General features: G+C 41.9%; 1 protein-coding gene across 1 annotated transcript in view; it reads left to right on the forward strand.

Moving 5' to 3' along the window:
- The first annotated feature begins 7,031 nt into the window (after positions 1-7,031).
- Positions 7,032-15,653, forward strand: part of CFH (complement factor H) — a 177,294-nt gene continuing 168,672 nt past the window's right edge. The window contains exons 1-2 of the mRNA XM_075287702.1: positions 7,032-7,186; positions 11,271-11,453. Coding sequence (XP_075143803.1) covers positions 7,117-7,186; positions 11,271-11,453 — 253 coding nt within the window. The 5' untranslated portion in view covers positions 7,032-7,116. The remainder of the gene's footprint in view (positions 7,187-11,270; positions 11,454-15,653) is intronic.

The raw sequence follows: 15,653 nt of genomic DNA on the forward strand, positions 1-15,653 counted from the left end.
TTCTTGCAGTGGCCACTGCAAAAAGGAGTTCCCCGGTCGGCTACTGCTTCCCCTGCAAAACCAGCTGTGTGCTTGGAGTGGGATCTACAGCTATGACCAACAACCCCATTACATTCTTAATGGTGTTGGTTTCCCTCTTTGAGTCCCTTTTAAGAAGTCACCTGGCTCTTTTTTCAAGCTCCCAAGGTGCCTGCTCCACTGATTCAGCCTTACTGATCATATCCATCATATAGCATACAGTTTTATAAAGACACATATAGTAAATCCAAGCAGATTCTTTTATTCTATGGAATACATCTGACATAGGCCAAAAATGTGGTGTAATAGAAATATAGGAATATAAACAAGTTGCATGTTTAACTGCTTTATGGCAACTACAATATGTGAATTATAAGGTGAAAAATAAACCAATTTATTTGATAGAACTAAAATAAAACCTTCTATCTCTTAGTCTAGACTGTTGTGCTGATCATTTTGGGATATATTCCACATATCTATGACTTTCTGATCAGCTATTTTCTGAGTTTAATAGTTTCTCGACACTGTGGTTAATCTTCAGTGAAATCTTCAAAATCACCATATGTGCATCTATGCAGCACACAGATAAGAGGATTGCTCTGTGCTCCAGCCATGTTTATAAAGTGCATTCTTGAGATTAAGTGCCGAATAAAAGCTTCCTCTTTACTGCAATAAAAAACTTAAATAGATGCAGCGTAAAAACAATTGGCACTTTTCTTCTATTTACAGTATATGAAATAAATAATTCCCAAAATAACTAAATAGTGGAGACTATTACTCATGGGGGTGCACACAGTTATAGTGCCAGACTCCCACAGTTAACAGGGCGCACACACAGGTAAAGGTATTACTGTAATAGGGCCCTAGCAGTGTCCCCTCTCCCCCCCAGTTAATAACATTACCTGTGTTTGGGTGGGGATAGTCATTGACTATGGGGAGCACCATAACTGTAATAGGGCCTAGTAGTACTGCCTATGCTGGTAATATTACATGTGGGGGGCACTATTACAGTAATAGTGCCTCCAGTTAATAACATAACCTGTGTGTTGGGGACACTATTAATGAGTGATAGTCCACCCTGTCCTACCTATACTTTATTATGGAATATATCTCAATATCACCACTAACTGAGTGAGGACCCCCACCCTACCCATACTTTTATTAAGGGATCTGTACGTATAATATGTGGAGAGACCTCCCTTTATTGCCACCCAGCTACTCCCTACATTGCTTGAGTGATATCTCCCATTTTGTCCCCCTCTGTCTGTAGTGTCTGTAGATGCCTCCATCTGAAGCTTGCTGTTCATCTGGGTGCAACATGATATCACCAAACATGCCATGGCTAATCCAGACTCAAGAATTGGGGTTTAGCTACAGTACAGACCAAAAAGTTTGGACACACCTCATTCTGTATTTTCATGACTATGAAAATTGTAGATTCACACTGAAGGCATCAAAGCTATGAATTAACACTTGTGGAATTATATACTTAACAAAAAAGTGTGAAACAACTGAAAATATGTCTTATACTCTAGGTTCTTCAAAGTAGCCACCTTTTGCCTTGACTACTGCTTTGCACACTCTTGGCATTCTCCTGATGAGCTTCAAGAGGTAGTCACCGGAAATGGTCTTCCAACAGTCTTGAAGGAGTTCCCAGAGATGCTTAGCACTTGTTGGCCCTTTTGCCTTCACTCTGCGGTCCAGCTCACCCCAAACCATCTTGATTGGGTTCAGGTCTGGTGACTGTGGAGGCCAGGTCATCTGGCGTAGCACCCCATCACTCTCCTTCTTGGTCAAATAGCCCTTACACAGCCTGGAGGTGTGTTTGGGGTCATTGTCCTGTTGAAAAATAAATGATAGTCCAACTAAACGCAAACCGGATGGAATAGCATGCTGCTGCAAGATGTTGTGGTAGCCATGCTGGTTCGGTATGCCTTCAGTTTTGAATAAATCCCCAACAGTGTCACCAGCAAAGCACCCCCACACCATCACATCTCCTCCTCCATTCCATGCTTCACGGTGGGAACCAGGCATGTAGAATCCATCCATTCACCTTTTCTGCGTCGCACAAAGACACGGTGGTTGGAACCAAAGATCTCAAATTTGGACTCATCAGACCAAACAAGGTAGGCCTCACCTCACGTTCTGCACTGTGCCTCCGGTGAGTCGCAATGGGGCTGGGGGAAGGCCCGTAAGCCTCCTGGATAAGATTGTGGCGGTCGGAGCACAGGAGATATGCGTCTTGCTGCTCCACAAGCCAGCCACGCCCCCCTCCCCCCCCCCCCCCCACACACACACACATTTTGCATCGTAAATGTGCAGAGTTAAAGAATTTATCAAAGGGGGCATGGTTGGATCTCCAGTTCATGCTGCATATGAAATCACATTCTTAATTGTATTTTTAACTTGTGATATCTCATGTTCTGAAAATCTCAGCTTTCTTGCGATACCATAACCATTTTTCAAGGTGATACAGTTATTTAAAGTGACCATCCCCTCTTCAGTAAATGCTTCAGCTCTACATGTTGCATTGGGTACTTGTGTACTGACAGAATCTCTTTGGCAAGACTAAGAGCATCGGAACTTTATAGCCTTTCTATTAAAATGAAGTGGGTGAAGTTGCAGTTTAATTAGTCATATGCCAATACATGAAGTTCTGAAGCTTCCTGACTATTGGTGTAATAGTGGTCCGACTTCCTTCCCTGTTGGTGTGGCACAAGGTCAGTATCCTCAGGGGGGAGGAGGCAACTTTCACCGTGTTATATTCATCTGAAGTCAGTGGAGTGATATTTGATTCAGTACCATCAAATATCTGGCATATTTGAATTGATATGGATAGGGAGTGAGGGTATTAGTGGTAAGGGCGATAAAGTATTGTGACAGGCACATTGGCCTTTTACATTTACCCCACTTACCTTTTGGTGTTGCTTGATCTAAAAGCACACCTGTTGCACTTGGGTGTACTACTGCCCAGGCGGCCATATTCAAATATCTGGTTTTACCTTATTAATGGTTTTATCTACATTATCAATAAAGGTGAGGTTTTATTTTTATTTCCAATTTTTGTACTCCTTTGGGAATTTTTCCCCCCAGTATAAAATTCTATTAAAATGAAGTCTGATAGGTTAATAAAGTATATTACAAAATTGTTCACCACACCCCTGAAGCAATACCAAAAAATATGGGCGTTACACTTTAAAGTTTGCATATTAAGTGTTCAGTAAGAGTGGCTTGAGGCTGAGGCATCATATTGTGGAAAAGCAGCTTTTTTGTTGCAGATTTTGCTGCGTTTTTTTGAGCCAAACCCTGGAATGGATTAAGCAGAAGGGAAAAGTATAAGAACTTCTTATATATTTCACATTTCTTTTTTGCTCTAAAAAAACCCAGCAAAATCTGCAACAATTGTGTTTCCACAATGTGGGGCCTTAGGCAAAGCCACCTTGCAGACAACCGTGTGTTAGGTCAGGTTTTTCCCGGATAGCAAACTGAGCCATACATTTATAATGGGTCTGTACACATGACCGTGAATTATACAGTCACGTGTGCAGGTCAAGAGTACAGGAAGCAAAATATGGAACAGGTCCTATTCCTGTCCGATGGCTCTGCTTCCGTAGCACCTATTCATTAGATGAATAGGCCGCATGTTGCAGAAATAAGTAAATAATACTTCCTATATATTTTCCATTCTGTTTCTAGCCATTCTTGGTTTTGGCTCAAAAAACTTCAGCAAAATCTGCAACAAAATTCTAGCGAATCCCATCCACACACTGCAGAAAAATACTGCAGTGGAAATGCTGTGATTTTCATAACCAATGCATCAATCACAGCGTGTCAATTATACCTACAGAAATGTCAGCGGTATCCCAATAATTGTAATTGAAGCAGAAAGTCCGCAAAATCACCCCTTCTTATTTCATTGTTCTACTGTATCCTAATGTTAAAAGAAACGTGTGATTATTACTAGTAGATCCAACGTGCAACCTTTTGGACTGTGTTTTTCTCTACTATTGAAAGGATGTTGTGACCACAATTGATTCTCTGTTCATGAAAGGACATTATATTCTATTATTTTTGTATGTATTATGCTTGTCTTCAAAAACAATGAAGAAAAAATTTATATTGTATAATATCTTTGAGGTTAGAAGTGTCTTGCCTCAACTCACAACTTATACAAACATTTATTTCTAATGTTTTGGTGCATTATTATAAATTAAAAAAAATTGGAAGCCTGCATTTTAAAAGTTTTGCCCTTCTACATCTACAGTTTCTATATAGAACTGTGTGTCACTATATTTTGTAACAGGCTGCAAAAATGTATTCTGAGCTTGTAAACGTACCTATTACCCCCTCCCATCTGTCAGTAATCCTTCTGTCTGAAGTTATCAAGAACTAAAGGGTCAGACACACAACGAGAAGGTCAGACTACAGCCAAGGTTTGTTTGCAGTCCATAACTATCCAGAAAAATAGCTCTGCATAGGAAAAGGTGTAGCTAAAGGACCCTGATGCAAAATTTCAGCTTGGGCCCAGCACACTCCCTTACAGTTTCATTTATGGCTGCCATCCCTGTCTGTAAAGCTAGGGTTACACAGCAACCTTGGCCATTACTCCTTTACATGGAGTTACATTGCAACCTAGCAGATTTAAACTTCTTCAACTCCCAGTCACCAAAAAAATAATGCAATGCTCAATATGTTTGTGACTAGAAGTCACAGTTGCAAGACCCTCGGGCCCTTTACGTGACTCCTTTAACTTACATTAATGAATCACAAGGTGATCTTTGGTCACTTTGTTGGAATTGTTGCCAAAGTCACCATGTTGTCTCAGTTTAACTTTCAGTTGCATTTCTGGGTCTCTTAAAAGGAACCTTTCATCAGATTGGGCACGGGCTGTTCCATATACTGCTGGAAAGCTGACAGTGCACTGAATTCAGCGCACTATCGGCTTTCCCGATCTGTGCCCCGGGTAAAGCGCTATCGGTCCCGGTACCGTAGCGCTTTACAGTCAGAAGGGCCTTTCTGACAGTCTGTCAGGAATGTCCTTCTTCAAAGCAGCGCCTATCACGCTGTACAGTGTGAGTGGGAAGGAACGCCCCCCTCCCCTCCTGATAATACTCGTCTATGGACAAGCACTGTGAGCAGAGGGAGGGAGGCGTTCCTCCCTGCTCACACTGTACAGCGCGATAGGCGCTGCTGTAGAGAAAGACGTTCCTGACAGACTGTCAGAAAGGCCCTTCTGACTGTAAAGCGCTACAGTACCAGGACCGATACCGGGACTTCACTATCACCGCACTGCCATCTGTACAGTCTCCCCCTCTCCTTCTGTCTCTACCCCCCTTCCCTCATAGATTGTAAGCCCTTGCGGGCAGGGCCCTCTACCCCACTGTGCCAGTCGGTCACTGTTAGTATTATATCTACCTGTATATTCTGTGTATTGTATGTAACCCCCAAATGTAAAGCACCATGGAATTAATGATGCTATATAAATAAATAAATAATAATAATAATAGTGTGACAAGATTGGCGAACCCTATTGCTATGCTACTGTGGATAGGAACTCTAAATAGAAAGTGGTAGATTTTCTTCTAATGAAGATTTTAAGGCTACTGGAGAGTTGACTGTGTCTAACCCATATTTCAACAAATCTCATCCACAAACTATATCTAAAACCTGCAGTGCAAGACATGATAATGCCAAGGCCCCACGTAGCGCATTGCAGCCAAAAAGCACTGCAGGAAAAAAACGGACTGGAAACAAAGTCTGCAGAGTTTTCCTCCACTACACTACTGAAAATCGGCAAGAGATCCATCCCATGAGGCCTTGGGCTAAAGCTATTTTAGGCTAAAGCCCCACGTAGCAGGCCACAGGAGAAACCATGGCAGCAAAGCATTGTGATTTTTCCAACATTGCTTTTCACAGAAAGTCTGCAGAGGTTTCCTCTGTGGACTTTCTGCTTCCATTATACTTATAGGGAAACCACCAGTGTTTCTGTAGGTATAAATCACATGCTCGGTAGAAGCAGTGGTGTGGACCCAAACAATCAAGACGGACACAAAATATGCAGCAAACAGGAAAAAAAAAAACAGGAAAATAAATAAACAAACCTTGACTTCAGGTACTAAATAAGCAAAACAAAATACAGCGTTAACTTCAGGCAAAAAAACAAAATAAAAACCTGCTCGTCTGAGCAACTAAATAAACAGAACTGATAACCTAGCTATACATGTGGCTTACTCCCATCACACGAACAAAACCTGAGCAATATTGTCTCAGCACACTCAGGGTTACAGGACAGAACCACACACCTCCTAGACCTGCACTGGAATGCAGCGTTTTTCTGGCCCAGTAATGAGCCACGGATCTGTACGTGTGCTGAGGCCTACTCCAGATCTGCTTTGGACCACATACGTCAAACCTGTGGTTGATATCGCTGTACTCCAGTGTGTCTGCCTTTCACCTTCTCACAACAGTGACTGTAAAACACCACATTTTTCCTGTAGTGTTTCTGCCGCTTGCAAACCACGGTGCTTACACCACGTGGGGCCCTGGCCTTAATTGGAAAACTTCTCATTCTCTAACAAAAGTGACAATAAACCATTTACAGTCACTTTAAACTATGTGTCTTCTATCCCTCTCTGCTCATGCAGCCATTGAAAAATCCTCATAGAATCAGATTTTGCCTTCACAAACTCTTCTCACTTAAGGATAAAAGGAACGTGTTGCAATAATTCTACAGAAATTAGTCAGAAGAGGCTTGCTGTGTGTGTGGGTTTTTTTTCTGATAGATTATCACTAAGTAAAGTTTATTTTAAGCAATTGTTTACCTTATTGACCAAACATAAGATATTTTATCACTTTTTTTTTCAATGTCTAATACTGGAAGCTTATGTGCAAATCATAGGGGAAGGCATCAGGTCTTTAGCCGGACCCCTCCCACTCTGCATTCCTATACTGATTACGAAATTATTTAAGTAGGGGGAAGTCAGCTCTGAGATTAAAAACAAGGCTGGTCTGTGAGTAGTGTCACTTTGGCAGAAGCAAGGAGGAGGGAGAAGCAGCAAGCTGTCTAAAGGACAAATGCCCAGTTAATGGTCTTTTACAATGTCTCCACTTGGATATGTACTTTTCCTTACAGCTGCAATATGTTGTACAGCAGCACCAGCATCTGACGGTAAGACATCACAATGTCTCAATGTAAGGTGTTAAAAGTTTTTGCGTATTTTACACTCATGGTCAAAAATGTGCAATAACTAAATGCTTGCAAGAAAGTTTTTAAAATGTATTTGGAAAAGTGCAGTATAATTATTGAATGAATTTTACTCCAACTATGAACAATTAAAACATCACCGTTGTGTTAGTTTCCACGTGTGTGTGTCTAAAAACACATCTCAAATGTACATTAATATACCAGTCATGACTTATGTTCTAAACAGATTTTTATATATACAGTATTATATAAATTACAGACGCAGCAAAGTCTAACCTGATGAAATACACAGAGGGGAATGTATTTAGATTGGTGTTTTGTATGCCAGTCTGAACCCTTGGTAGCATGAGAAGCACCTGAAGTAAGAGGGTCCAGTATCTCAATAATTCTGGGGCACTGCACGTGCCAGGACTGAAGTCTACTCCAGTGAGGAACTGTCATTGATTTTAGTTATAAGTCACACCAGAAAACTAGCATGAGTTATGGTAAATTTGTCAGGCTTGGGCATCTCCAGACTGCCTTGGTCTCCACTCCCCATCCTGCTCTGGCCAAAATAACAGTATGCTGGAACAAGTTTACCCCGTAGCGATAGCTACCTCTGCACCTGCTACAGCTATCGCACTGTATATTACTAAATGTACTTACGTGATGCCCTCATAGCCCCTTTAAAACTATCTGTAATATGTAACTATAGTTTAGCTACATTGATTACAAGGAGTCTGACCTATTGAGACCCATCCCATGTCTTGTCATTGGTTCAGGCAGTGGCTATGTTGGGTAATGTGTTTGTATATACATACAGTATGCACAGTATATGGTGTTAGTGTTGACTGTATCAGTGTTTGAGTCCAATGTGCAGTGGTTTTATATCACTTGGCTATGAGGGTACTGTTTGGAGTCTGTTGGTTTATTTTGACATATGGCCTTCACATTTGGTGACTATTTGACTATTTCATATACACAATCACAGTTGGGTCTGCCAAGCGATACTCCTTTCTTATGGAGGGCCCTTCCCAATAATCTTTCAATTGACTTATTCTGATATAAACAGGTCGTAACGTCTGTTTTATCAATGACTTACTTAGGACAATAAAACAGATTATATATTTTGCGCATGTATTACATTTATATATGTGGGTGAGCGCATAAGCATAGATAGTGTTTTGGACACCACGTTGATAAATATCAAAGTGCGTGAGAACGCAAGGATATCCAAATAGGTATTCAGATACAGGCCACTATATACCACTGATAAAGTTGTATTTACTAGATGACAGTAATATTTTATGTAGTGATTAGAGATGAGTGAACAGAAAAATGTTCGATATTTGATATTCGTTTCGAGTAGCCCCGCAATATTTGACTACTCAAATCGAATATCGAACCCTATTATACTCTATGGGGGGAAAAATGCTCGTTTCAGGGGTAGGCAACATTCGATCAAATAGAACTTACCAAGTAAACGAGTGAGGGTCGGGCTGGATTCTCCGAGAAGTCTTCTCCTTGCAGCGTCCCCGCGGCGTCTTCCGGCTCTGAATTCACTCTGCCAGGCACCGGGCCTGGACAGAGCCGACTGTCAAAGCGGCCATTTTTTTGTAGCGCGGGCATGCGCAGTCGGCTCTGCCCAGGCCCGATATTTCGAATACCGTAGTATTCGATCGAATACCTACTCGATCGAATACTACTCGCTCATCTCTAGTAGTGATGTAATCCACAGTGAGGTTAAGTATATTGTAATATCATGCTAATGATTGTCGCCCCATCACTATGTATTAAATCATTACAGGGTAACTTTTTCATGCCAGTTTAACATTGAGGAGCCATACGTAACTATATTTCAATCGGAAACGTATAAATCCCTTAATATAAATAAATAAATATAGATACAATTTTCTTTTATAGAAAACCAGTGTGAAAATTCTTCATAGCAACTCTCTAATTGAGCTGTTACTAGAGAGATTCTGTGCACACTTGTAGTATGAACATGTAGAGCTATATTTTATTTTTTTTTTTACATATGGCTTTATCTCCAGTTTTATACCATCTAGAAAAATGGTTCTCCACTTTCATATCCTTTCAAGATTGCGTTTTTAGCTATGAGGGCCCTTGTACATAGTGGATTCCAGTCCATGGGAAATGGTTTGTGGGCTGTATTTCCCAGACTGAACTCTGCCATGTGCATAGAACTCTCAGAACTAACATTATATTGGTTCATTACTGTAGTGATTGGGAATTTTGGGAGCTCACTGCGCTATAACTGACTATGATGCAGTGAGTTCTATGCACGTTGGCCAATTCAGTTAAGGAAATGAAGCCCACACAAGGACTGTGGTGCAAAGATCTTACAATAACCTTAGATATCACTAGTTAAAAATATAGTCAGACATTTGACCCTTATATGCAGCAGTTTATGTTGCATACAAACATCACATTCCTGTTAGTGTTTTTCAACTAGTGATATCTCCAGTTATCCTACTAATATTATAAATGTGAAAGTTTGGATGTTTATGGGTTTAGATGTTTGGATGTTTTAAAAGGGTTGTGCAGGGGGGGGTGATACAGAAGTAAGATGTGGAGGGGTGGCACGGGAAGGGGGGTCGTGGGGGTGGAATGTGTGCAGGGGTTGCTGCGGGAGGAGGGTCCAGGAGGGGGGCCACGGTAACAGGTGCGGGGGCAGCCATGGGAGTAGGGGCTGGGGGCCGTAGTTGCCGCAATATGGGGGGCCTGCGGAAAAGGAAGGCGGGGTGAGGCTAGGGCTCCACAGGAGTGGGAGGTGCGGGGGCCCGCAGACGAAGTCGTGTACACATGCTCGTTTTACATATTGTGTTGGTATCCTGTGATGCAAGAACCATTTTTTAGATTATATAAAATCTGAGATCCAGATTTTCGAAGTGACTGTAAGGGCACTGAACTGTGTGGGAACACAAAGAGAAATGGATGAGAATGGGAGGGGTCAAAGTAAAAGTGGGTGGGGCTAAATTTGCAGTGCAGCACATCCGTCCCTCTTTCTGTTCTTTGAAAGTTGGGAGGTATGCTACAGCTTTACCTGCTGCATTGAGTGCAGGTGTATGGGACAAACACTTCCTGACAATGCTTAGAACATTACTAGTGGGAACGCTACAACCTGTTTTCTATTAATACAAAGTTAGATTTGCGAACATTTTTCGAATATATTTAAAGAGGTTGGCCTGGCATCTTCCCCCTCCCCCCACACACTGCCCCTGGCCTATTTAGAGCTTAAACAGGGTGTCCATTTTTGCATAGACCCTTTGACACAAAAGCAAAAAAATAAAGTATTGATTTTGCAAGCTTCAAGATTTTGCAGTGAATCTGTGCACTTTGCCATTTGAAAAATATCGACAAAAATATTTTATGGTTTGCTTTTAAAAAAAAATATAATAATAATAATAATAATAATAATAATAATAATAATAATAATAATAATAAATACAAAATAAAAAAAGGAAAAATGAAAATTGTTTACAGGGGACATTCTGTGAAAATATGTTGTCCTAGGTTGCCATCTTGTGACTATGCCTGAGTACTACAGATGTAGGAGTATATCATTTAAAGACAGATAATTATCAAATATATTTGTAATAGCCTATTACTGTATAGCAGTGATGGCGAACCTTTTAGAGACCCCACTGTCAGCGGGTGGCATTCGTCACAGCCCAAAAATGATGCTAGCCTTTAAGACCCGCTCTTCTGATGGTGGGGATCAAAATTAACGGCACTGATATCTCTAGCACCAGGGCACATACTAGGAAAGCCAACACTGAGCTTTCTAGTGGTATATAATAGCACAATAAAAAATTAAAAATATAAAAAGTAGATGGAAATTGCATGTGTGTTTTTGTTGAAAAGTAAGAACACACTTTAACCAGAGAAACTAACTCCAACATTCTGTCCTATTCAACATAACCACTCGGGTGCAACAAATAAAATTGCAGACAATTCTATATTGTTTATCATTGTCACCTACTTAATGTATTTTATTATATGACCTTTTATCAATTATTAACTTAATTTTTTCCCCTGCACTTAGGTTCATGCCCAATGCCACCAAGATTGACAGAAGCAGAACTGCAGGATGACTGGGATAGTGACTCATACCCTCAGGGTAAAATAGCAATTTACTTGTGTCGACCTGGATATAGTCGTCTTGGAACGATTAAGAAAATTTGCGCAGAGGGCAAATGGGCAATCTTATCATCTGGTCAATGCAAAAGTAAGTACTGCAGTCTAACATTTAATGAAATGCCTCGTATAAATATGTATAGAAAGAGAAACAGAAAGTTTGCATGCATAGACAAATAGACTAATACTACACAGTAAAGTTTCTCTAAGGCCCTACATTGCGGACACAGTGTCTTGGTTTTGGGGGGTTTTTTGTTGCAGATTTTCTTTTTGTGATCCAGTCAAGAGAACATTTAACAGACATTGAAAACATTTAAGAGCTTCTGCAATAAAAAATACTTTTTTTTTTTTTAAATTAAGATCAAGTGGCATTTGTCAAGCCATTAATCCCATGAGAACTCTAGACGAGTATTACATTTAGTACCTTACATTCATTCCAGGAAACAAGAGGCAGTTGTTTTGGCACTAGACGCTGAGAAGGCATTTGACTACATTTGCTGGTCGTATGCCTTTTCGGTGTTACGGAATATGAGCTTCACTAGCATGATTATGAGAGCTATTGACAAGAGATGAGCAAACAGTGAAATGTTCGAAGTTCGATTCAAGTAGCTGCTCAATACTCGACTGTTTGATCTAACATCGAACCCCATTATAGTCTATAGGGAATAAATACTTGTTTAGGGGGAAACCACTATTCGACTCAGGAGGGTCACCAAGTCCACTATGACACCCCAGGAAATAATACCAACACTCTGGAATGCAACTGGAACAGCAGGGGAAGCATGTCTGGGGGCATCTAACATGCCCAAGTCACTGTATTGCGTCGGGATCCCTGTCAGCTTGCGATATGAGGGAGCTGACTTTTTCCCATAGGAATGCATTGACCAGCGTTGATTGGCCGAATGCCATACAGAGTACAGCATTCGGCCAATCAACGCTGGTTCTGCCAGAGGCTCGTCTATGAGGAGGCGGAGTCTAAATCGAACCAGAATGGAGAGTGCTGTGGACCGATCTTAGACTCTGCCTCCTCCAGCAGAACCAGCGTTGATTGGCCGAATGATGTACTCTGTATGGCATTCAGCCAATCAACGCTGGTCAATGCATTCCTATGCCTAGATGTAGCAGTGCTGGCCGTGCGATCAGCTCGTCTACACCGGAGATGCAGCCGAGCTGAGCGCACGGCCAGCACTACTACACCGGAGATGTGAACCCTGCTGCACACTCAGCTCTACTGCATCAGAGATGTAGCAGAGCTGAGTGTGCGCTGAACCCTGCTGCACACGCAGCTCTGCTGCATTAGAGATGCGCTGAACCCTGCTGCACACTCAGCTCTGCTGCATCAGAGATGTAGCAGAGCTGAGTGTGCGCTGAATCCTGCTGCACACTCAGCTCTGCTGCATCAGAGATGCGCTGAACCCTGCTGCACACTCAGCTCTGCAACATCTTAGCAGAGCTGAGTGTGCAGCAGGGTTCAGCAAACACTCAGCTCTGCTTCATCTCCGGTGTAGCCGAGCTGAGCGCATGGCCAGCACTGCTACATCTCGGCATAGGAATGCATTGACCAGTGTTGATTGGCCGAATGCCATACAGAGTACAGTATTCGGCCAATCAACGCTGATTCTGCCGGAGGAGGCGGAGGCTAAGATCGGTCCACAGCAGTCTCCATTCTGGTCCGATATTAGACTCCGCCTCCTCACAGATGAGCCTCCGGGAGAACCAGCATTGATTGGCCGAATGCTGAACTCTGTATGGCATTCAGCCAATCAACGCTGGTCAATGCTTTCCTATGGGGAAAAAGTCAGCTCCCACATATCGCAAGCTGACAAGGATCCCAACCAGATAGAGCCCCAAAGAGCTGTGTGAGTGACATTCCCACCTAAATAAAGGTAATTCCTAGCTAACCCTGCCTGTACATCTATCATTGTCTCACAGTCACATAGTTCACAGTCTCATATGAACCGGATATTAAATCCACTGTTCGTATAAATTGGAGGTCACCTGAATTAGCCAGCCAATTACTTTTTCCGATTTTTTTTTCGATGCCTCCGTTGTCGTAGTTCCCGTCCCACCTCCCCTGTGCAGTTATTGGTGCAAAAAAAGCGCCAGGGAAAGTGGGAGGGGAATCAAATTTTTTGTGAGTTTGCCACCTGGTGTTCGACTCGAATCAAACATCTCAAAAAGCCTGATATCCAATCGAACATGTACTCAATCGAACGCTGTTCTCTCATCTCTACTATTGATGCATTGTATTCCACGCCCTCTGCTAGAGTATCCACTAATGGCACTATGTCAGACACGTTTCCTATTACTAACAGGACTAGACAGGGGTTATCATTATCTCCATTGATTTTTGTCCTTTCCATGGAGCCCTTAGAAGCATAACACTGGTGAAATGAACACCTGAATTTCAAGCACTAGTAGGGAAGGGAGGTGTCCCCCAAAACAAACAATTAAAATTTTACTTTTATTGGGATCTGTAAAAACTTGTGTCTCTCAAAAACATCAGCAACACTGACAATACTATGTGACCCCTCCAGTAGATATGATCGGAAAACAACACATAAATATTAAGGAATCCATATCCTCATGCAATGTGTTCCACTTATATCAACATCTAGGTCTCAAAGGGTGTGGTGGAATTCACTCTAGTGTATGTTTGAATCTCCTCATACACTACATTACCCCCATAGGTAACAAAAGTGGGCCCACTGTTCAAACAATTCCACAGTTAAGGCTGGTCTTACACGACCATAATGTAAGTCCGCAAATGGTCCGCAATTGAGGGTTTTCAATTGCGGACACATTATACTCAATGCGGCTTCTTACACCACCGGATATTTTATCCGTGGTGTGGCCGGGCCGCAACCGTGGTCCGCAATTTATAGAGCATGTCCGTAATGCCCGTGAATTGCGGCACTGCACGGACTCGCCCATAGAAGTCTATGGGCTAGTGCGGCAGGACACGGACATCTGTGGAGTGTATGTTGCCAATCAGCAACTAGTGTTAAGTATTAAGAGCCATGTAGTCACTTTACAGGGGTTGAATCAACAATGCCTGACCTCCCTGTCCCATCAATAAGTCTGGGTGGACTGGACAATCATTTCTAGTGAGGCCATATATAAAGTACACCTTTCCCAAGCAATTCATCCATCCCTGTAATAAAGCCATTGGCCCTTAAAGTTTCCAAAGCATAATAATTTTGCATTGCGTGTTCGTGTTCTACGTATTTCGCCTCCTAACTTCTAGAGGCTCATCAGGAACAAAAATCTACCCAATCTGCAGTTCCTAGAAGCCAGATGGTAGCCTCTAGGATTTCAGTATGGTCAATGCTGCATGCTGGAAACGCTCGTCTATTTAAAGACCCAGCGCCTGTGGTCTCCGCCTTAGACCGCCCTAGAGGGGTGTCGGCTCACGCCGATTGGTGCGGACCGACCCACCCCCTCATGTTTGTATAACAGGTCTGGCAGGAACACAACTATTATTGAATACATTACAGATCATGACTCTGAAGAAGCCAGTAACATTAAACACAGTTGTATCAAGAATGTAGCTGGTTATTACACTGTAGCAATTTGTTTTGGGCAACATAGTTAGTCGACTAATCTCCCAGCAGGTCAATCTAATGCTGCCTATAAGAACCCAACCTTAAATCGATTATATTATATACATAAATTCCCCCCCCGTCCATAAGATACCCAACCCAGATAGGTAGGGATTAGCAATAGATGAAGTAAAAGTGTCCCGACAAATGTACATGGATGTTCATAAATATACATCGCTACATCTTGTGGGGAAAAAAAAACTTGTTCCACAGCTCCAAACCAGAGCAATGTGAACTACGCCCAATGCTACTGTTAGAAGATGGACCTATTCCTCTGTTTGAATGCCCATCCTTTTCACATCTAATCATGCTAGGCATTCAGAATATGTCGTACATGAAAAGGTTTTACCATCAAAAAAAGAGAGAAGGGATTTATGGATTTATGATGACTGGATATCACTGAAATATTGTAATAATATTTATACCGTCACCACCACATCTAATAAACGGATAAAGTTGGTGGATCGATTTACATTAAAATTCTCAAGCGAATCACCATTATATTATCCACTCAATATCAGGAAAAAAAAAAAACTTTCTGTCTATTGTCAGGAGAATTAAGGGTATGGAGCCCCTTGCACAGGTGATTAGATCTGACCCATGTATACATGGCATTCAGGTTAAAGACCATTCACGTCTCTTAATATGCTGATGACATTATCCTTACTTTATCTAATCCGCAGTCATCA

This window comes from Leptodactylus fuscus, chromosome 9, assembly GCF_031893055.1.
Source record: "Leptodactylus fuscus isolate aLepFus1 chromosome 9, aLepFus1.hap2, whole genome shotgun sequence".
In the NCBI taxonomy this organism is placed as follows: Eukaryota; Metazoa; Chordata; class Amphibia; order Anura; family Leptodactylidae; genus Leptodactylus; species Leptodactylus fuscus.